The sequence below is a fragment of the Rhipicephalus sanguineus genome, chromosome 2, assembly GCF_013339695.2.
Source record: "Rhipicephalus sanguineus isolate Rsan-2018 chromosome 2, BIME_Rsan_1.4, whole genome shotgun sequence".
NCBI classification, from domain to species: Eukaryota; Metazoa; Arthropoda; class Arachnida; order Ixodida; family Ixodidae; genus Rhipicephalus; species Rhipicephalus sanguineus.
In genome coordinates this window covers 25,570,809-25,594,016 of record NC_051177.1, presented here as the reverse complement: position 1 = coordinate 25,594,016, position 23,208 = coordinate 25,570,809, and the positions used below count along the sequence as shown (strand labels likewise).

The following is a 23,208-nucleotide window of genomic DNA, read 5'->3' as shown; positions in this document are numbered from 1 at the left end:
CATACCGTATTTACACGATTGTCGACTTACCTTATTAAAAGTTGAAATCCGAAGTTGGGTGGTCGACTTAGAATGGAAACAGAAACTAGTAGCGCCAGTTACGGAGGGACAAACTAGCAATCAGGGACGCTGTGGCATGGTTACGACATTACGCTTGCGTTCCTGCTCTACCTGTAATATATTTTGTATTTTCTCGCATATAACTCGCACTCTCAGCAAAGATTCGTGGAAAATTTTCTAAAAATGATCCCTGCGTATTGCTGCGAAGCTAGCTTCCCTGCTTAGCTGTGAAGCACTGCCGTGAAGCGATCTTCGGGCACCGCAATTCGCACTTTTTTTTATTTTACAAAACACGTTGTAGGGCTAGTTGGGGATACATTCCTGCTTAAAATATTCCAGCATTATTTTTTACGAGGACAGGACAGAGAAGTTCATGACAGGATAGGCACCAACTCCAACTATGGAGTCAGTCAACGTGTAGTCAGTCCAGAGACTATGTAAATTTCCTTCATGAATGCCTTCACGCATTTATTATTCTAGCCCTGCTATTTGGGGGGGGGGGGGGGGGGGGTTGACGTACATTCGAGTCGACTTACAATCATGTAAATATGGCAACTCGAGAACTGTAGCAGCTGAACGAAAAGTGATGGCATATTTGAAGTATGCATGAAAAACTATGGAAATGGCAGACCTTTCTAGTGTCTATTACAAGAAATAAAAAGGGAGAAAGAGTCTTGAGGAGTGTCTCCCCTTAAAATGATGAGTAAAAAAATAATAAAAAAAGAATAAAAGAAAGTTGCGTGTTGATTGATTGAAAGCAAGGTTTCTTCTCTGAAGCTTAGAGGTAGAAAGGTTTTGTAATCTGTAATATTGGCCCTAAACCTGTTAGGAACACATGTCGTAGTGTGCACGTATCTCACAGGAGTACGGCCACTAGCGTGGGTTCGGACTTAGCGAGCCACAGGGCCGCGTCTGCCGTCGCCTCGCGTGAACTAGCGCGCCGCTGCACACGCACGTTCGAGCGCAAAGGCGCCGAGCGCAGCGCGGCAAGTACACAGTATTGCTCTTGAGATCCGCAACACTTTATTGCCTGCGGCAACACCACAAAACGCATTACAACGCCTGCTCCCAAAGGCGGCGGGAGAAGCAAAACAGGCTTAAGGGGGGACGCGGCTTTCGTATTGCGAAAAATGGCAAAAAAATCGATTTTTTGAAAATCACATTTTCAGTTTCTGTAGCCCTTTTTATATCCTATTCCAAAATATCTTTACCGAAAACCGCGTAGAAGTGCTATAAAAATATTGTTGCGCCTGCCGAGGTGGCGAAAATTATTGGGGAAATTGCAAAAAAAACACTGATTTTCAAAAAATCGTAGCTCCGCAACGATGCCACCGGGCGTCGATATCTTGGGCTCATCGGAAAGCGCATTTCTCCGTCTTCAAATTCCCCGCCACAGCTGGCTCCTCCCTTCGAAAACAACCGCACAAAGAGCAAATGTTCGAAGGTCGTTTCGAGCCCTCCGATTGGCCGCGTCCGCCATGTTGCCCCAGCGCGCCTCGCCATTGGTCCGATGCTCGCTCCGGGAGATCGTCGTCTGCAGCTCGTGCGTCTCGAGCTCACGGCTGTCGAAAGTCGCGCTACTTCGTGGCGTATTCGCAATCGCTCTGTGTTCACGGCTCGACGATAACTTTGAACAAGAACTACGTTTTAGTTTGGAGCTACTAGCGGAAGCTCGGTGGGATTACGATGGCGCGCCGCACTCGTAGCGAACATCGCAAACGCGCGTCTCGGACCGACTCTAGCGTTGACTCGTCGGATCCGTGGTTGGAGGTTCTGCTTATGCGCACTTCGGACGTCGTGACGAAGATGATCGCAGGACGACTCTTTGTACTCGCGACCACGCATTACGTACTTTGAAACATCGGGCGCCGCGGCCGGCGCGTCTACTGCTCGTAGTCGACACTAGGCCTAACTCCGCTCACGGCGTCGGCACGCGAGACGAACCTCGAACTTTGCGGGCAAGGACAATGCGTTAGCGGAGTCGCGGCAGTGTGCTTCTTCGCAAGGAACGAAGCGCGTCCCCCGCCGGCTTCTCGGTACAGCGGATGGTCATATTACGCATCGGCAGCGGACCCCACGGCCAAGCTCGTCGCGCAGCGGGCGCGCGTCGGCGTCCCGAAATGCGAGGCCAAACACGTTGCGCGCTTATTTTTTGTCGCCGCACCTAGGCATATTGCGCATCGTCACCGAATGCCGCCACCCAGCACATCGCGTGCCGACTTCGCGGACTATGCGGCCGAGCACTTAAGGTGAAATAAAGCACCGGTGATGCAATTTAGGTGCGCTTGGGGCCGTGCTTGGTATCGCCGTAAGCGCTCATGAATCATCTGAAAAAATAAAAGCCTCGCAGAAAACCGTGTCCGCGACCGGGTGAATGATGAAGCGCATCGCAGGCGAGGTTTACAAATTACCTTGACCAGTAAAACAGGGAGATGAATTCATATCTGCCCAGTTCGCGTCTTGAATAAACTGCTAAGGAATTCCTATTCCACTAATGTCTTGGCCATAACTGCCTGTTTAGGAGGAAGGGATAGGTTGTTATGATGAGAGCCGCTCTTAGTATCCTATAAAAATGATTCAATTATCAATTGCAATCAAGACTGTTAATTATATTAATGAGAGCATGAATACAAGAAAGCTGGCAAATCTTCATAGTACATGACCTACTTGGATTACAATATCTTGTTTTTTGTCATGTTTATTACACCACTTCATAACTTCGTTTAAAAGTCATGCTACATGTTCTTTGCATATCAGAAAAGGATTTTAAGAAAAAAGAAAGAAAACAAAGGCACAACAGATGAAAGGCCACACGTGCAGGAGGTCCAACCTTATAAAACACATTAAAGATCACAATCTTCTTGTGTTTTAGAGAAGCAAGGCACCTCAAACTAAAGACGGGGCACTCAAGAAACTGCACATTACGAAGGACTCAAAAGATTACGACTCCAGTGCCTTTTGATGAAGTAATATCGTTGGTACAACTTTAAAAGCCGTTTTCTCAAAACGACTTTTCTTGCTTCCTGCTTCGCTTGTTCCGCTGATTTCTCACTGACCGCTGGGTCTATTTCAGTTCCGTTTTTTGTTCTATATTCCTTGAAGCACAGTTCAGGGCGTGACATTCTTGCTTTTTCAGTATGGCCTTTTGATAATTAGCTATTTGACGAGTTGCACAAAGCCTCGATGCCTGTTGCACAGTCACCTCATGAAAAATGAAAACTAAAAAAAATTTTGTTGCAAATAAAAAAAATCTATGAATGTCATGCCTGCAATCAGACATCTTAGAATGCATAGCACTTTGAACGAGTTTCCTATCGCATTTTTTAAGCGAGTCAGGCTCGGAACAAGAGCAGAAGGTGAAATATATTGTACATCAAAAAGTTGTAAAGATATATTCATGAAATTTATACAGTAGCATTAAAAAAACATTTCAAATAAGTGTGCCAATTTTCATCAAAATCCATGAAGAAATAAGAAAGTTGGTACCGAAAGCCACGTCCCCCCTTAACCACGCCACGGGCGAAAGTACAACACAAAGGGTGCCGCTAGCACGTCTCCGCGGGCAAAAGGGCTCACGGCGACACGCCGCTGAGGGGAACGGTCCCTTACGACTATGCTGCGTACTCTTACGATCTGCCACCACAGGGCCCGATTGCTCGAGCAAGGGCAAACTCCGCTCGCGTTGGCTTCGATAGGTACGGCCTCAGCGTAGTAAGACCACGCGCGTACACACCGCACTGCTCTTCAGCCTAGCGTTCGAAAAAGGACAATGTAAGGTAAGCGCTTGCCGCTGGCGCAAGGCACTGTTAGTGAACTCCGTCCGAGCGAGCCCAAAACAAAGGAGCCGACGGACGGGAAAGAAAATACATGCTTACCCTACGACGTCCAGAGAGTCTGCCTCTCCTCCCGCCGCGCAAAACGTCTCGCGAGACGCTTAACACGGCGCCACCGTCGAGATCCGGCGCTGGGGTGAGGGGGGTTAACGTTACCCCCGCTCGCCCAGCGCCGTAGGACGGCGGAGGAGGGGAGCGTCATGATCGGACATGAGGATGGCAGAAATAGGCGAAAAACCCGCACAATGGCGACGGGCAAGCCTCAATCCCCACAATGTACAACTGTGTGTAACTTTTGTTAATAGCATCTACTTTTACAAAATATGTGCCATACCATGGTTGAAGTCACAGGAAGTGTTTACAGTAGACTCTCATTAAACGGAACCTGAAGGGACCAGTAAAATATGTTCTGCTTAACAGGAGTTCTGTTTACTGAGAGATGGAAACGGGGAAGCAGAACGCAAGTATGAAACCAACCATATTAGAGGCAGTTATTCCATTTAAGCAGCAATTCCGTTAAAGAGGTGTCCGTTTACTGAGAGTCTACTGTACTTGCTAATACATGCAACCATTGCACAAGACATGCTTCTGTGTACCGTGCAGGTTCGCCAGTGCTCATTACCCCACTGCCGAACAATGAAGAACGTGTTGAACCACATGACCAACTGCCAGGCAGGAAAGGCATGCCCTGTGCCCCACTGTGCTTCCTCAAGGCAGATCATCTCTCATTGGAAAAACTGCACGCGCAACGACTGCCCCGTCTGCCTGCCCCTGAAGCAGGCCTCGGATCGGCGGCAACAGCAGGCTGGTGCTGCAGTGCCGCCTGGCCAATCGGGACAGGGCCCTGCACCAGCTGACATGCAGCGGGCGTACGCAGCCCTGGGCCTTCCTTACAATGCAGCCGGTGGGGCTTCTGTTGGCCAGCTGGTCAACCGGGGGCAGCCAGTTGCCCAGAGTAAGTGGGGGCCTACTGCTGTTTGCATGTTAATCCTTCGTGGTCCGAAACCTTTACCCACCTTTTGTCTTAAGTGGTCCTAAATTAAAGAAAGCAAAGTTCAAATAAAGGAAGTGTACTTACTCTTATAGAGATGATGCGTAATGCAATGAGAAAAAGGAAAATCAACCACGGAAGAACTTGTCAAGCAGTGCCTAACCATGGATCGCTGCAATCGGGTTGCATAGTTGGCAGGAGTCCGACAACAGGACCGCAAAGGGTTAAGAGACACAGCTGTGCTTGTGAATAGCCCGTGTACACTACCACGATAAGCGACTCTTGAAAGGACTCTTGATGAGTCACAAGAAAGAAAAAAAAAATACACCATAATGTTTTCTGTATCACTTTGCCATGATGCCATAGATTTTGTGTGCTCCAAACCTGATTAGTATTTCATCATTAAGAAGGGCTACAGGAGCCTGTTGAACGATTATTGGTGCGGCCATCAATAGGGCTTATGTGCAGGGCAGGGAAGCCCACTTGTGAGCTGCAAAACGGTCTGTCATGTTCCCAGACCCTCTTATCTTTCTGGGTGATGTCCAAACAGATTGCTGAAATTTTCAGGTGTAATGAACATTTTTTTAGCCCAATTCTGCAAGTACTAGATCAACAGGGAGAATGTGCTGCTTTAATTCTCGAAATTATTAGGATTTGGATTTTCAGTAAGTCCTCTTTGTTTGTGCAGTGAATGACCTGCAAGTGCCACCTGGGCCTAGCCATTGCAGCCCTCAGGATCTGCTCACAGGGCCCAGCCCAAATTCTGTAGCTCCATCTCAGGGGACTCCTCCAGCTGTGGTTTCCTCCATGGCTGCCCAAGCACCCCAGAGGCCTCCCCTGGGACCTGCCACTCAAGGTAGCTGTTCATCACTGGGACGTGCTGTGTCTGTGGGCTTTAAAGGGGCCCTGCAACACTTTTCCAAGTAGCCATGGAATGGCTTCACTTAAGGGGGGACGCGCCTTTCGTATCGCGAAAAATGGCATAAAATCGGTTTTTTTGAAAATCGCATTTTCAGTTTCTGTAGACCCTTTTCTATCAGATTCCAAAATATCTTCACCAAAAACTACGTAGAAGTGCTTTAAAAAATTTGTTACGCCTGCCACGGTGGCGAAAGTTATTGCGGAAATCGCAAAAAAAACACTGATTTTCAAAAAATAATAGCTCCGCAACGGCGCCACCGTTCGCCGATATTTTGGTCTCGTCGGAACGAGCATTTCTCCGTCTTCGAATTCCCCGCCTCAGCTGGCTCCTCCCTTCGAAAACAATCGCACAAAAAGCAAATGTCCGAAGGTTGTTTCGAGGCCTCCGACTGGCCGCGTCCGCCATGTTGCCCCAGCGCGCCTCGCCATTGGTCCGATGCGCGCTTCGGGGGATCGTCAGGATCGTCGGCTGCTGCCATGGCTGCTGCTTGCGCTTCGCGAGGTCACGGCTGTCGAAAGTTGCGGTCTTTATGACGCGTTCGCATTCGTTATGTGTTCACGGCTCGAAGTCGACGGTAGAACTTAACAAGGTTTATTTAGGAGCTGCAAGCGGAAGCCCGATCAGATTACGATGGCATGCCGCGCTCGTAGCGAACGTCGTAAGCGCGCGTCTCGGTCCGACCCTTTAGTTGACTCGTCGGATCAGCGGTTGGAGGTTCTGCTATCAACACTTCGTACGTAGTGACGAAGATAATCGCGGGACGACTCCTTGTACTCGCGACCACGCATTACGTACTTTGAAACAAACATCGGGCACCGCGGCCGGCGCGTGTACTGCTCGGAGTCGTCGCTAGGCCTAACTCCGCTCACGGCGCCGGCGTGCGAGACGAACCTCGAACTTTGCGGGCAAGAACAACGCGTTAGAGGAACTGCGGCAGTGTGCTTCTTCGTAAGCAACGCAGCGCATCGCCCGCCGGCTCCTCGGAACCGCGGATGGTAATTTTACGCATCGGCAGCGGACCCCACAGCCAAGCTCGTCGCGCAGCGGCCTCGCGTCAGCGTCCCGAAATGCATGACCAAACACGTTGCGCGCCGATATTTCGTCGCCGCACCTAGGGATATTGCGCATCGTCACCGAATGCCCGCGACCCAGAACATCGCGTGCAGATTTCCCGGACTCCGCGGCCGAGCACTTCGAGGTGAAATAAAGCACTGTTGATGCAATTTAGGCGTGCTTGGAGCCGTGCGTGGTATCGCCGCAGGCTCTCTTGAATCATCTGAAAAAAAATAAAACCCCCGCAGATAACCGTGTTCGCCGCAACCGGGTGAATTGTGAAGCGCATCACAGTCGAGGTTTACAAGTGAGCTTGAGTGAAGCAGGGAGATGAATTTACATCTGCCCAATTCACGTCTTGAATAAACAGCTAAGGAATTTCTATTCCCCCAATGTTTTGGCCGTAATTGCCTGTTATTTAGGAGGAAGGGATAGGCTGTCATGATGAGAGCCACTCTTAGTATCCTATAAAAATTATTCAATGATCAATTGCAATAAAGACTTAGTGATAGCACGAATACAAGAAAGCTGGCAAAGCACCACAGCATATGGCCTAATCACATTACAATATAACGGGCAGCCGAGAAAGATTCTCTGCGCTTGAAAAAGGCTAAGAATCGATCACTAGAGAAGATGGAAAGGCGGCAAAGAAAGAGAGTGCCAAAGGACACCTCCAGTTATGCTGCAGGATCATTTTAGAACTACATGTGTGCTCAAAACTTTCAAACGTCGTTTTCTCAAAATGACTTTTTTGGCTAGTGAGGCTGCTTATCCCAGCCATATCTCTGGAACCACTCATCGAATTTCCATAAGTCTTTTTTTATTATGTACTTGAATAAATTTCTGAGGGGGTGACAAGCCCATTTTTTTCAATTTATTGTGTCAGTTATTTATTATAGTTAATCAAAATTTGATTGATAATATCCTAATCACCAACACTAAATTTGATGGTCTGCTAAAACTTTTCAGCAAGGAAATTCAAGAAAAGGGCTCTGTTACCCCCTGAAGTATCAATCTGGGAATCATCACAGTTAATTTCACAGTTCCAGTACCTTTTGAAAGTTCTCCACGCCTGGGATAAGAGAACCATGTGCATTATTCTGACATACTGCCATAACTTGAGAACCAGTGAACATAACTTCATGAAATTTTGTAATTCTTCTAATGCTCTTGCTGTGAGTCTATCATGAAAATTTCATTAAGATATCTCAATAAACAAAAAAGTTGGTATCCGAAGGTAGCCTCCCCCCTTAAAGAACTTATTGGCTCACAAATCGAACGCCGCAAAAATTTTTAGAATCCGTCCAGTACGAGCGGAGTTACAAAGATTCGTCGCACGCTGTAATTGCTTTCTCTCCTCTCTCGCCCCGACGAAAGCGCTGGAAGCTAAGCAGGAGGGAATGGCACAGGGGAAGAAGGTACGTCACGTGCGTCTCCTGTCCTTGAGCACATTTTCTTTTTTTTTTTCTTCGAGTGCATGGGGTACTTCCAGTGCGAACGCTCGCCCGGGCGAGTGGCGGCCTCTCCCTTCGTTCAAATCGGCCAATGGTGTCGAACATGCCTGTGACGCCGTAAGCATAATTTTTTGTTGAAAGAAGAGGAAGCGCTTTTTAGCTGACTTTGTGAAATTATTGTAAATTCCAGGCCGCGTGCTGCGCTATAATGTTTGGCTCGCGTGTTCTCGGGAGCCTTGACTACCAATCGGCAGCGTTTTCTGACCACGCTGAAAAAGGGTTGCAGGGCCTCTTTAATGCATGGCATCGGATAAGGTCACTTACAAGAGGTTATTGGTGTAAGCATGTTAAAGAACAGGGAAGCAAGTTCTGAAGTGTCTGCAAATAATGTTTGTACGCACGAGGAAAAGTTGGATGAATTGTCTGCTCTGCCGCTGTGTTCCCTGTCATATAGTTCTGAAATGTTCTTTTGTATTGCCATCGTGTGCTCTCACGATCATGCCCAAGAGCTGTACAGTCGCCGACCGTTTATTCGGACGCCGAAAATTCGGACATGCTCGTTTATTCGGACACCTTCGCAGCACCGCCACTCGTCCCATTGAAGTAATGTAAACTCACGACCGAAAATTCGGACGCCCCACAGCCCGCTGTTCGATTTTTCGGACTCCGACTGGCTGATAGAGTGCGACGTTGAACGCCACAACAAGCTCTCAGCAATGTTTACAATATTTTTACTAGGTTGCCAGCACTGAAATGTTGCACTGGCTATAACTGGAGATCGTGCCCGTGTCAAAAATCCACGCAGAAGTTACCGATCTCGAAGGCTATGTTTGTTGGCTACACGTAACGGTTGATTTTTGGCTTTAGCCAGTCACGTATCCATTGAACGGCTACCACGGCCAAACAGCAGGCCAAGCCAAGCCAAGCTTGGAATCGGCTCTATGTGGCGTTTGAGGTTAATGACAGCGCGTACGAGTACGACGTGGATCCTAATTCGGACAAAGAGAGTACGACAACAGATTTATGAAGCGTTGCAACATCAACTAGACCAACGTCGTTTCCTTTTGGCGTGTGAGGGTTTGCGTTCTCAGATGATTCTGTGGCTAGGCCTGATGTGCATCTCGAGCTTTTTGTCCTGCTTGTGCGAGGCCTGATCTGCTGAAATTGCTCCGACGCTGCCCGTTTCATGTGCGCCGTCGGAACTAAAGGAACGCGGCAACTACAAGGCTCTGACGACGGCGAAAAAGGCGGCGATTATTTACCAGGTGGAAGTTGCTTGGGAGTTTTCGCCGAGTTGGGCGATGAGATCATCCGTCAGCTACTCGAACCAGCGCATGTGGACAGTGACTGCCTGACGACGCACCTCCCACACCACAACCATCAAATGCGGATTTAGCGTAGGCTGTTGCAGTGCTATTGCCGACCATCAGGGGTGGCCAAGCATTGGCTGAAATACAGGACGACTTGGTCACGCGTAAGCGTACATGTGTAGACGCGCACTAACAAGTTTTTTCCGGCCGCTGGGCCCATAAATGTGCTTTTTTCTGGTGAATCCTTTTTTTCGGACTCCCTATTATTCAGACTTCTCAGTGGTTCCCGCCGAGTCCGAATAAATGGTCGGCGACTGTAATTCCTTACAGGCTGTGGAAAAAAGAAAGTAAAAGTCTTTTAGTAGGCACCCTGGGCAATGTTTACTGAGGTATCGCGTTTATTTGCTGGCAGCAGCGGTACACGTCAGTAAGTGCAAATTTGTACAGCTCAGACCACTTATAACGTAACTGCTTACAGTGCAGTACCGGCTATAATGAGGTTTTTTCTGACTCCCGTTTACCCTCCCATAGAACTCCATGTATACGCATAACGATTATTGTGCAGTCCCCCGAGATGAAAGTCCGGTTATAATGCGGCTGCTGGAACGTTCTCAGAGATGCGAGGGAGCGAGCGTGCTTCTCAGCGGAGATGCGTCGGCGGGGCAGAGAGCGGTGACGGCGTTACGGAGGAGGAGGGGACGCGGAACGAAAGAACCAGGAGTGGGGGGAGAAAAAAAATTACACCATCTCCCGTTAAAGGGGACCATAGGCTCCCCAAGCAACGCTTAGTGGCGCTGCTACTCTTGACAGGCAGCGCCATCTCTGGCATAAAAATACAAACTGGGTGCAGGCAACGCGCATTTTCCCTTCTCTCTAACGCGCGGCCGCTCTCTTCCAAACACGTGCAGAGTTGCAACGCGCATGCTAGGCCTAACAGGCGCCAGCTGCCATGTCGGCGGCTGCGAACTACAGAAGTTGCGGTTTGGTGCTGAGCCAATGAAACATTTTGCTGCTGTTGCATTTAGAAGGGGTGACTTACATCTTTAACGAAAACGCGGGTGAGGGTGTTAAACACTTGAGTGGTGGTTTGTGGTCGCCACCGTTTTCGACATCGCGCATGCACAGTGTGTTACTGCGGCGACTTCCTGTGACGGCGCATTTTTTCCGTGTTCGTTATGTCGGCACCGCAGGTCCACGAACGCTAACCGTTCAACATTTTCAAATGTAAGCAGATGCAAACTTACGTCCAAGTCGCATGCCTCAATAGTCGAAATCGCGCGCCTGCCTGTCGATCACGTTTTGCACACGTGCAACCTTTCAAAAAGGTTGTTTTGGTTATAATGCGGTACTGCTTAGTGCGGACATTCGCGACTCCGGTGACTTACGTTATAAGCGGTCTATGCTGTACTTAGAGTTCAGTCCTTATTCTTAGTGTGTAGTTATGCTGCGTTCCTGAAGTTAAATACTATCAAGGTTTTACAGTAATGCAGTGAATAATACAAACAGAAGCAACATTGCAGAGAGGTAATTGCTGTGCTGTAATGCATACCACTTACAGAATTTGTAATTTTCTTGGTCTGATATGCACATTCCAGAAGAAGGAGTCGATGAAAAATTGATGTTACTAAACATTTAATTTTGCCATACATTGTGGTGGTCTCCTTTTTTTTTATCCTTAATGGTGTAGGTGGGCCTCAATCATCGTTTGTTGGTGGGCCTACGTCACCAGCAGCGATGGCTGCTGCAAAATTGATGAAGGCTGTTCAGCAGCAACACCAGCAGCAGCAGCAACAGCAACAACAGCAGCAGCAGCAACAGCAGCAAGGCGGCCCTGGGGCCGTGTCCATAGTTCCCCCAAACCAAGTGGCCCCCCCTGGGGGTGCGCCAGGTGGTGTAAGCCTAGCGCAGCCAACAGGGGGAGTTGCTAAGGACTGGCACCAGTCAGTCACCCGGGACCTCAGGCATCACCTGGTGCTCAAAATGTGAGTGCATGCTTGCTCATTCTCATTGGCAGCTCATCGGCATTTCAAGTTTCACTACCTTTGATATGAGAGGCGGGAAACCTTGTGTTTTGTTCCTGGGACCCAACCCACATGTACAAAGTAGGGCTGTGTGAATTGCAAAATTTTACGTGGGAAGTGAATTTGAATTTTGAAGTTTGAGTGCGAATCAAATTGCACTAGAATACTTTTCTCTGATATTTTTTTAGTACTTCCAAGTTATATTACAGGAAGGGTGTACTGCATAACATGACCCAAAAATTTAGTGCACAACTATTGTGTTTCCACATAAGTCGCCGACCGATTTTCCGGACCTGGCAGGGCCCAAAATATAGTGAAGAAAAATGGAAAGTCAGCTTTGCCGCTGACATTTGAAAAATATAAAAGGAAATGAGCACGACATTGCATCCTGCACCTCTTTTCCAAATGAGAGGGTGTATTTCACTAGCAGAATTGTTGTACGGGTGTGCTTACATTCTGAGCATGTCAAACGGTTAATTTTATTGCGATAGCAATTATATGGACAGTCTCGGCTGGTTTTTGTCCGTCCCTGTCGTCGCCGTCATGCACCATATATGTATAAGTATGTATATATAAAATTATATGTAAAAGCCCCAAAGAAAAATAATTCAGAAAAATGCTTCCGAAGCGTGGAATCGAACCAGGGACCTCTCGCTTCGCAGCGCGTGGCGCTAACCACTACGCTACGAAATGCAGATCCTGCAGGTAGCTAATGGCGAGCGTTATATACACACCCTTTACCGCTGGACGGACTCGGAGACGGCAGGCGCTTATAAGCGTTTCTTCATTACCAGTGAGATGGAGCGCAACGGGTGCGGGGGGTTGTGTGTCTTGTGCTTTCCCTGCGATGTCCGTGCTGAAGTCACAGAGCGTACGAAGGTCACTTCGCTCGCTGCAGCGGTCGCGTTTGCGAAAGGAGCGCGCTGTTCAAACAGAAATAAGTAACAATTGCAACATTTAGTTCACGCTCGTCCTGTGTGTACCTGTTCGTTCATTTCGTGCGTCCTGCTTTATGTTTCAGCGGTGTTCTTCAAGTATCGAGCTGTGACGCATGATAGTTCGCGCTCGTCCTGTGTGCGTTCTTTTCGTGCGTGCTTTGAGCTCGAGTGACACGCTGGCAATTTTGAGCTGCTTTCCGTTCTTCGCGTTACATTCCAATTTGTTGCTATTGCATTCATTGCTTCGCCGTTGCGGCGAAACTGCGACTTAACCGTTCGCTAACCGTTCAACATTTTCAAATGTAAGCAGATGCAAACTGACGTCCCAATCGCATGTCTCAATAGTCGGAATCGCGTGCCTGCCTGTTGGTCATGTTTTGCACACGTGCAACCTTTCAAAAATGTTGTTATGGTTATAGTGCGGTACTGCTTATAGTGCGGATATTCGCGACTCCGGCGACTTACGTTATAAGTGGTCTATGCTGTTCAAAATTAACCCTTTGTGAGGCACTACCTTCAAATTAAAAATTTTTTTCTTAAAATCTGCAGAACAACATTTAGGATGGCTTAAGAAAGCGTTTGACATTATTTTCAAGAACGTCAGCGGAGTAGGTTCTGAGAAAAAAATGGTACATATTTGTACCACTGTCTTTATAGCAGGGCATGAAATGTGGCACACATGTGTACCGCTGCCCTGAGATGGTATCAAATGAAAAAAAAAAAAAAAGAATTTTTGAACAGGAACATTATTTACAAATTTAATTGGGCTGTTTACTTTTAGAATTGTTTCAAGCACTCAATGTACAGCGGAACTTGGTATTTGCTGCAGAGATAGCTACTGTGCATTTACGCCTAGCACACACGAAGGCGACATGCAACAGGTATACATCAGCCAATTCGATTTCACGAATACAGTAATTAGCTGCACCTAAAGGAGACTCCGATGGACTTAGCTTTTGCAAATAAAGCCTGCAAAAAAATAAAAATGAAAACACTGGATAGTATGTGCAACTGTACCAGTGTGATAGCTGCTCTATTAGGGCTTACGCCGCCAGCGAAAATCAGGCCCGAGAATGGTTCTTTTAAGAAAACTGAACATTAAGGGCTGCAAAAATTTGTCTGCGTTGCAAGTGAGTCACTAGGTTCTGTTTAGTAAACGGGTAAAATGGGACACTTCACAGACATATTTCAAGCAATGTTTTCAAGGCGCTCATTTAGGCCACTGCAGTGGATAGTGAGCAGTAATCAAGGCACGTGCAAAATCCAATTTGCTGTCCGCGCCACATGTCACAGCGTAGTAAAAACTCAAAATAGCCTTCTTCAATACCTCGGTAGATGGTACCACCAGTAAGAGTGGCACCGCTTTTGACATTTTTTTTTTTATTATGAGTGTTTGACATGCAGTGAAAAAGTGGTACACACATACCTGCCAACTCTTCCGAATGTTCCGTAAAATGTACGAATTTCGACCTCGCTTACGATTTTACGAATGTTAGCTGAAATTTTACGGAAAACATATCATTTCCGATAAAAGAAATTAAAAGTTCATTAAAACAGCGTGGCCTTCGTGATCAGCTACTGCGCATTGCCGTAGCTAGTCGCGGAGGCCCCGAAAACGGCACTGTGTTATCATCATCAGCAGCAGCTACTTCAACATTTAGCGACTTCTGTCGTCTTCTCGGCGGGTGGCTACGAATCCATACCGCCTTGGCGTGTACGCAAAGCGCAAACATGTGGCAGTGGGCGTGAGTGGGCTTTGTTCGCGGGTCGGCGTTGAGGACTACATTGTTCGTGTCGCTTTTCGTATGACCGGCTGCCGCGTCCGACGCAGTAGGACTGCTATGTTTAAGCCCAGGTGGGACGTGCAGTGGGCACGTTTGGGAGCTGTTCGAAGTGTTGACGGATCGCTCAGGTTCCACAGAATTTTATTGGTTATGCTGGGCATTCTCTTCATTCCCCACAGTAATGCGGAATGCGAGAGAATATTCAGCACTTTCAACAAAACTCGAACGGAGTTTCGCTCATCTTGTCTGTGAAGAAACTCTCGAGAGCAGGCGCTGATGGTGAAAGGGCACCAGAGTGGAACTTGCTTTGAGCAAAGCTACACGGAGAACTTTCTGAAGCGGGCAAAGTCCGCAACAGCAAAGTCACTGCAAAAATAAATTGTTGCCCAATGGAGTTGTTGCTGATTACTCTCTGACCGATTTTACTTATGGTTGCAAAAACATGATTAAGCTTGTCGCCAAAGGCAAAACCCTCCGAACTTGAAAACAAAAAAAAAAAAGTCACAGTTTCACCGCAAGGGCGACGCAATGAATGCGATAGCAACAACTTGTAGTGTTACACGAAGTGAGGCTGGCAGCTAACTGTTTTGTATCCGATCTCGCGTAACTACAAAACGCTGTTGTAAGAGAATACGGCCGCTCCAGGGAGCGATGCTCTCCGCATAGTCACTTCGCGTTGAGAGCGCAGCACGTAGAAGGGTTTACGAGCCGCCCGCTGTGATGGCTTTCGAGATAGCGCGCGCCAGCGATCGCGACCGCGCCCTTAGATTCAAAGTTCAAAGTTGCTCCTCGCGCGACCCCCCCCCCCCCCCCCCGCGCCTTTTAAGGCTCATTAAAGAAGGGCGGCGCATTTCCTGTCTGCTTCGACGGCAGGCCTCCCGAGCGGGGTGATGTTATCGCATGCACCCTCCGATCGACGGAAATGGGCCGGCTCGTTTGAACTCTGCTTCGGCCGCGTTCGTCGCCCCCGCTCGCGCGCTTTTACCCCGCGGTAGAACATACAATGCGCGGGGGGATCTTATCAATTTGGACTTCATACCGGAAGGACATGACGGCGACGCCAAAAACCCGTCGAGACTGTCCATATAATTGCTATCGCAATAGAAAGTGGGTTGGCTACACCCCCCCTCCCCCCGCCGCATGAAAGTTTTACTAATTTCTATGTCGCCAGGTTGGCAGGTATGGGTACACATTTGTTTCACTGTCCTACAAAGGGGTAAATGCTTGCCACTGCAAAATAGCATAGTTGCTTATGCAGTTTATGCACTTTTACATATCACTGTAATTATTAAAAAAAAAACTTGCATATTTTGTGCCTCATGTAAGGACCGGCAACAATAGTAGCGTGCACATGCAAGGCATGCTTTGGGAGATAGATGCATCACTGATGCACATACCAGTACAAGTACAAATTCTCAAGAAATAATATGCTCTTTTTTATGCATGCACTTGCGTGTATGCTAGTGCCTCCTCTGTAGGGGCTGTTTTCCAGCATTTGTGTCACTTTCATCCTCATAGCGTAGCTATGCACACTCTTGCCTACATTATATTTCTTTCTGGCTGTTTTAGTCTGGTTTGTGATGTGGGTCCCTTGATTATCCCAATGTTTGAGAGTGCAGGACGCATGCCGAGAAAGCTGGCAGTTGCGTTTTGTGCACTCGCAAATATGTGGTGGCAAGTAGAAAAAAGTACTTTCGCAGAGGTAATATGTCAGGCCATGACAGCGCATGCAGTTGGTGCAATAGCATAGTGGTTGTTCAAGGAAGCAATGCAGTTTTCGTTGTAGTAGCACGAGAGATGAAGTGTCTGGCATATTTGCGATATTTTACATGTTTCCTGTGGATGTGATGTGCATAAATTGCAATGTTGTCCGATATACTGTACCGTAATACCTCTTTAACTCGAAGTAGTAAAAACCAGAAAAAATTTTAAGATAAGCAAAGTTGTGCAAGGTCCATTGAGAAGTCCAGTTATATCTAAAAATGTCTGGCCGACCTCTCTGCCTTTCTATAAATAATAAAAAAACCTCTAAGAATGTTATCACTACCGACCGGTTTCTTAACAGGAGTGCCTAACTGGCTCTCGGTATAGGTTTTAAAAAAAATAATGACATACTAGAGCTATCAGCTAGCTGTGTTTTTCGGCACTGCCTTTCTATTTAGTGAAGAAAGACCAGCTAAGGCTGGTCTGCTTCTCAGTGACACTTGCACCTATCAAAGCTTTCTCGAGTTGCTTAACACATCGCATGTGGCGATCATCCGCGCCGCTGCACTAAACTTTTGCATCAAGTGAAGCATGTTTCTTTATGCTGATGTCGTCACCCTTTGAGTAGCTGCGTCTACACTGCCGCGATCACCGTGCATGACACCACATTTTGCTTAACCCTTTGAGGGTCGAATTTTTTCGCGAAATCCAGTCCAAAAATGTGTAATTTTTTTATTGCTGAAATAAATTCTTCAGATGGGCCCGTATTCTCAAACGGTCGCAAAAGGCGACAGTATCGCGTTTGGTGACGTAGAATTTGATGCGTTCAATAAGTAAAATAAAAGACTTGCCTGTGACGTCATTGTTGCAACTGGCCGTTGGTAGGACGAATGTCTCACAACACGGGAGTGAGCGCACTGTACGAGCGCAGAGCAACCCGAGTACGGCGTTTTCGAGCGTGTGCTGCTGCTTCTACGCAGTGGCCAGGCTTGGCCGGCTTGGCTGTGGCTACTTGAAGTTTAAGACGTGTTGAAAGTGCTTTCAACGTTTTTTTTATTCGATTATTTAATGCACAGTATAATATTTAAAGAATTGAACTTTGCGTGAAACGTATTTTCGTTGAGTTTAACACGGCGTGCTCGGAGAGTTCAGCTGTAGCGTGCAGCCGCAGCGACATCGTCTCAAGATCTCAAGATGTTGCCGGCTCGCGATAAGCCACGCGAGCAACGCACGGTTCATGCTCCTGGGACGTTCAAACCACGAACAAACACGCGCTGGCAAAGAACGAGTGCTGATAACACCCCAAGGTAATGCTCGATGAAAGCTTCAGCGTAAAAAATGCTGCGTATATCCACCGAGGATTGAATACTAGAAGCTACCGCCTACGCCACTGAAATGCTAGACTTCACCACGAACCGACGGTTAACGGTGCCTTCGCTTATTCCAAATATGTCGAGAGCACCGTCGCGCGCCATGACGCAAAATTGACGTCGGCGGAACTACCAGATGGCGCCCTAACTTTTCCGGTTTGCTCAATAGCCAATCAGCGCGCACCAAAGGCGATACTTTTGCGATTGTCGCCTTTTGGGAATACGGGCCATGATTTTATTTAAGAAAAAATTGTCTAATACCCCTGTCACACAGGGCAACTTAAGTGCACTTTGAGCGAGTGCACTTCGCCGGTAGTGTCATTTGCACGCTGTCACACAGGAACGCTTAGTGACACTCGCTGCAAAGTACACTTGCCGGCAAGTGCGTTCGCCAAACTCACTTCGCTGCGACGGAGTGTCTGTGGTGTCTATCCTCGGCAGCAGTAGGTTGCAAATAAATACGCTAATGCAAAACACGACGATCATGGTACTTTTAAACCATTGTTCTCGTTATTAGGATACTGCCATGTATTCAAACAAATGATACTACAACAAAAAACCTCGCTACTCTCGCCCTCGGGCAGTTTGCGGTTACGTCCGCTAGGGGTATGCGGGAGCACATGCCGTGCAATGGCCGCGTCCGTCACGTTGTTTACTTCCTTGCACATGTGCAGGTCGGTCATTCTTTAATTTGCGATGGCGTGTGCCACGGGTGCCACTTCCGCGAAGACAACGTGGTCCGACGCAGAGACGCGGGCGCTTATACGCCTTTGGGAGGAGCAAATGATTGCTGCCAAAACACGCTCCAAAAGTCACCACTACGCGTCCCTTCTGCACCGGAGTCCGCCATTTTTGTTTTCGATTCGTCTTGGATATGATACTATCTTGTATCGGCTCGCGATGACCAATGACGGTATGCGGTTGCAATATTTACTACATTTACGCCCAAAGTTCATTGTAAATTATGTTCATGCCTATAATAAGCAATTAAAGTGCGAGCATGGCCAGAAATAACAAATATATGTTGCGCTACTGAACCACCAATTGCCACTGCCATCATTTCCAAAGCACACTTCTCTTTCTCGTGTAGCAGCGCGCCGCCGAAGTGACACTCTGTGAGCGTAAGTGCACTCGCTCAAAATGACACTAAATTTGCCAGTGTGACCGGGGTATAACATTTTTTTTTCGTGACTGTAAAGTGACAAAAAAAATCATTTTTGTTGTTACATACACATGGTTTATTCGTAGTAAAATCAAGCAAAATCCTAAAAAACGTCAGTTTTTTATAAATAAAAATTATGCATTGTATTAAACATAGCTCACAGACATACAAAAATAAGCGCACCAGAGTACTTTTCCGGTTAAAAATATTCGTGCTCCAACACTAAAAACTTTTCAGCGTGTGATAGTCTTTGAAGCAAGACTCGCCGTGCACGCTTTTCAGATGTCGCTCCTTGATCGTCATCGGAGTCTGAACTCGTCAAAAAACCCTCGTCTGACAAACTGACATCCAGTGAATCAGATTCTTATTTGGCACTTGGGGAATAGTCCGAATCGGAAGAATCGCTGCTCGACTCACCGGCAGCAGAGCAACCAGCGCGCTTCCATAGCGTGCGAACTGTGTCAGTGAGCACACGGAAGAAAACTCTATGGTTGTGCGCCCGTCCGGAAAGCAAAACGAGTGAAAAAGCTACAGTAATCCTTCATCTTATCGCCAACAAGACGTAGTTCATTTTTCCGAGACCCCAAAACAGGAAGCGCAATCACGGTGGCGTCGTTTGTGTAACTTAGCGCCGCATGGAAACAGATGTAATCGCGTCCAGGGGAGCAATGAACAAGAGAGTAACAAGCGGTCCACCCTTTGAAAGATCAAAAACCAAAAAGCCATCAGCTTCGCGGGCGCAAGAAGCGAAAACCACCCCAAGGATGAAACCGAAACCAACCGGACCGCATGCGCGCGTTTTGCGCAATTGTGCAATTGAAAGCCGCCGCGCCTCTTTGGAAAGCAAAAAAAAAAAGACAGAGACATCGGCGCATGAAAAAAATTCCACGTATTCCCGAAGCGTGGCAGCACATTCCAAGCAAGAGAAATGATTGAAGAAAGCGCGCGTTTGAAAACAACCGTGCCGCGGGCCCGCTCGGTTGCGCAACCGATAGCCAGAGCGCAGCGCGCCGTTATGCGAAGCATAAAAAAACCAACAACGGAGAGACATCGGCGCATGAAAAAAATTTCACGTATTCCCGAAGTGTGGCAGCACATGCAAAGCAAGAGAAATGATCGAAAGAGGCGCGCACTTTAAAAATACCGTATTTACTCGAATCTAACGCGCACCTTTTTTCCGGAAAAAGGAGTCCAAAAATCGCATGCGCGTTAGAATCGAGTACCGAAAAAAAAAAAAGAAACTCGGTTATCGTATTGCCATCGACATTTCAAAATGGCCGCCTCCTACGCGTCTTGGCCATTTCTGCCGTTTCTGCCATTTTTTCAGTTCGTACGCGTGCTGAGGAGATTGTCATCCCGTTCTGTGTTCGCATCGACGGCATGGAAGTGCCGACTCCAAATACTCGACGAGTGTACCACAATGCCGCATTTAAAAGAATAGTTATTACACGTGCAGAGAGACGGACGGAAATCGGGCCGCATGGCGGTCGTTCGGATATAGTTCGGAGTTCCCGAAACGTGCGTGCGAGACTGGCGCAAACAGAAGCAGAAGATTTTTTACAGCAAAGCTTCACGAAAAGGTTTCAGTGGACCAAAGCAGCGCCGGTTTCCCGAAATCGAAGAGTGTTGACAGCGACAACGAGTTGTACGACAGCGACGAGGACTGATCCATTACGCGACTCGTATCGCCGCCGTAGTGGTGACAGTTTTAGCGGCAAGGCCCGCTTTTTTAACTTCGTGTTTTACTTTTTTTGAAACTTCAGTTCTTTAAAACCCAAATACTTGTTCTTCTGAATGTGCGAAGTTTGACTCCTACGGACTTTTTTTGTTCTCGATGTATTACTTTTTTTTTTTTTTTGGTCGCGGAAAACGGGTGCGCGTTACAATCGAGGGCGCGGTAGAATCGAGTAAATACGGTAAACGCTATGCCGTACATGTACGACGAAAACCCTTTGGTACCAGGAGAAAGCTTCTGCCGTACATGTACGGCAAAAACCCTCAAGGGGTTGAAGGGACACTAAAGAGAAACAATGAATCGGTTTACATTGATAAATTGTGCTCTGAGAACTCTAATGCCGCTAATTTCGCCATCATAGGCTTATTAATAGAGGAGAAAATCAAGTTCAAAGTTTCATTTTTAAATTTCGCACCGTAAACTCCCCGCGTGACGTCATGGATTTCAAAGTGTATTTATCGTATATTGGCGCCATAGGCTCAACAAAATTACCCCAAACTTGGTATGTTAAGTCTATGGCCTCCTGAGAGGTCAATGTAGTTCATTTTTGCCAATTAGGAACTACGTAGTCCCTAATAGGCGCCGTCAAAACATGTGACGTCACGGCGAATGGTGCGGAAACTTCAAGGTGGCGTCGCCACTCACATTTTGTTTTTGCGTGTTTTCTCGCTTACTAAGCGTCTTCTCGCAGCAAGCGTGGTGTTTTTGGTATCGTGAAAAAGTACTTTACTAATACGAGAAAAATCGTTTTGCTCTTTAGTGTTCCTTTAAGAAAATGGTCAAACCAGCCGATGTTGCAGGTGAGACCAGTGCAGCCCACCGCTAAGTCCAGAGAATCGGCCTTCTCAGTCAATGTTGTGACTGAAAGGCTGCTGGCTCCTCTCGCACGATGCAACCATACAATCAGCGCCGTTTTGACGTCAGTCAATGTTGTGACTGAAAGGCTGCTGGCTCCTCTCGCACGATGCAACCATACAATCAGCGCCGTTTTGACGTCTGGAAACTTGAAGCCTCGAATCTGCTTCTTTGATTAGGGCTAGCTTTCTTTGCAGCATCAGTGACTTGCTTTGCTTTGGCGGCGCTATCCTCACCACATCGCATGGCCGACGAAAAAATCCGTGTGACGTGCCTTGCGTAAATAAAATAATGAAACCGCGTCTCTGACGATAAACAAATCGACGTTTGCGAACCGTGTTATTTTGCAGGGCCTGCCTCTGTGCACGTCTATAGTGTCACATGACGTGACACAGGGTTGCTTGACAAAGTTGTTATGCCGCTATGTTCTGACTTCATATTAGGGAACAGTGTCCGCTTTGTCGTAAGCGCGGCAGCCTCACGCAAACCTTGTGAAACGTATGACATTTTGCCGCTAGTATTTTGTGAAACGGTTCGGCGGCGAAGTTTTTGTTCCACTCTCAGTCAAGATTTCGAGATAACCGAAAGTGGGTACGGAAATACTTCGAGATAAAGGGCAATAAACACATTGCACCAATGGGAAATCCTTCGAGGGCAATAAATACATTGCACCTATGGGAAATCTTTTGGTACCGCGGAAAATTTCGACTTAGCCAATTTTTCGAGATATGAGAGTTCAAGTTAAATATTACTGTAAATGTTCACAAATTTTGTTCGCAGCAGTTGGGATCTCTGCTACCGTCTTTCACTGTTTTTTTTAATGCTCCTTCCAGAGTGCAAGCCATTTTTCCCACCCCCGAGCCAGCTACGTTGCAGGACCGGAGGATGAACAAGCTAGTCGCATATGCCAAGATGGTCGAGGGAGACATGTACGAGATGGCCAACAGCAGGGTACGGCATACCTATTAACACTGTCTGGTTTACCTCAATGTGGCAAATTGTTATACTGTGCGGTACGTCATGTCCATATAATGGCCTGTATGGGAAAGGCACCTGCTCTTCCCCGGTCAGCATACAGCTTGGTTGCCGGGTGTGTCACTCTACAACCTCCATAATGGACATAAGCGTGAAGCAACGTTTATAGAACCAGGTCAGTTGCGAAACTAAGCGATGTTGCGCGGCGCCGCCGCCATCAGCGACAGATGTGGCGCTGCTGTCGCATCAGGATTCACTCGCTCCACTCTCTTCAGCCAGCGTTGCGGCGCGTCAGTATGGTCGGGCTGCCTTAGAACGCGTAGTTATAAAGCGAGATTCAGTAACGAAGAACAATGTACATGCTGCGGGGGAACTAAGGAAACGATGGAACATGTACTGCTTGAATGTGGCGATATTCACCGAGGTATACGTGTGTGCACGAGTCTACATGAAGCCTTGGGTTTTAGGGACAACAATGGAAAGCTGAACACGTCCGCGATAGAAATAAGTAAGAGACGGTTAGAGTATTGGTGGCAGAAAAGTAGAGATAAAGTACAAAAATAAATATTGGGGAAAAATAAGGTCATTCTACCTTAAGAGGCAGAGAGATGAACCGTGAATTTATATTTTTTTGGTATAATAACATAGATTTAATCAGCGTAGATAAGGTGTTAAGCCAACTTGAAACAAGGAAGTTTTTTTTTTTTTCTTCGAGCCTGGTGGCAGACGTGTCACCGCCCCGTTATAAAGGGGACGCTCATAGCATCCATCCATCCATCCGTGGAGGCTGCTTAATTCTGCGTGAGCAGTTTTGCGCTTTCTATTGTGCTTCGGATGTGCTGCGTGTCTTCACCGTGCCGACATGGGTTCCCGGCTGTACGAGCGGTTACAGGAATTCTGTGGGAAAATTGTAGCGCAAAACAACACAAGGACCGACAAAGAACACGGGATGTATTCTTTGTCCCACAGAAGTCATTTTCCCACAGAAGTCATGAACCAACTAGCCCAAGAAAATGTTTTGCTAGGTTACAGGAAATCCGA

The 23,208-nt window shown here is 47.4% G+C and overlaps 1 protein-coding gene across 2 annotated transcripts in view; it reads left to right on the top strand.

Annotated features, from left to right (window-relative positions):
- The window catches only part of LOC119382568 (CREB-binding protein), a 95,354-nt gene that overhangs the window by 12,894 nt on the left and 59,252 nt on the right, over positions 1-23,208 (top strand). For both annotated transcript variants that reach the window (XM_049412238.1, XM_037650322.2), the window contains exons 5-8: positions 4,497-4,848; positions 5,573-5,740; positions 11,311-11,605; positions 22,026-22,143. In XM_049412238.1, coding sequence (XP_049268195.1) covers positions 4,497-4,848; positions 5,573-5,740; positions 11,311-11,605; positions 22,026-22,143 — 933 coding nt within the window. The remainder of the gene's footprint in view (positions 1-4,496; positions 4,849-5,572; positions 5,741-11,310; positions 11,606-22,025; positions 22,144-23,208) is intronic.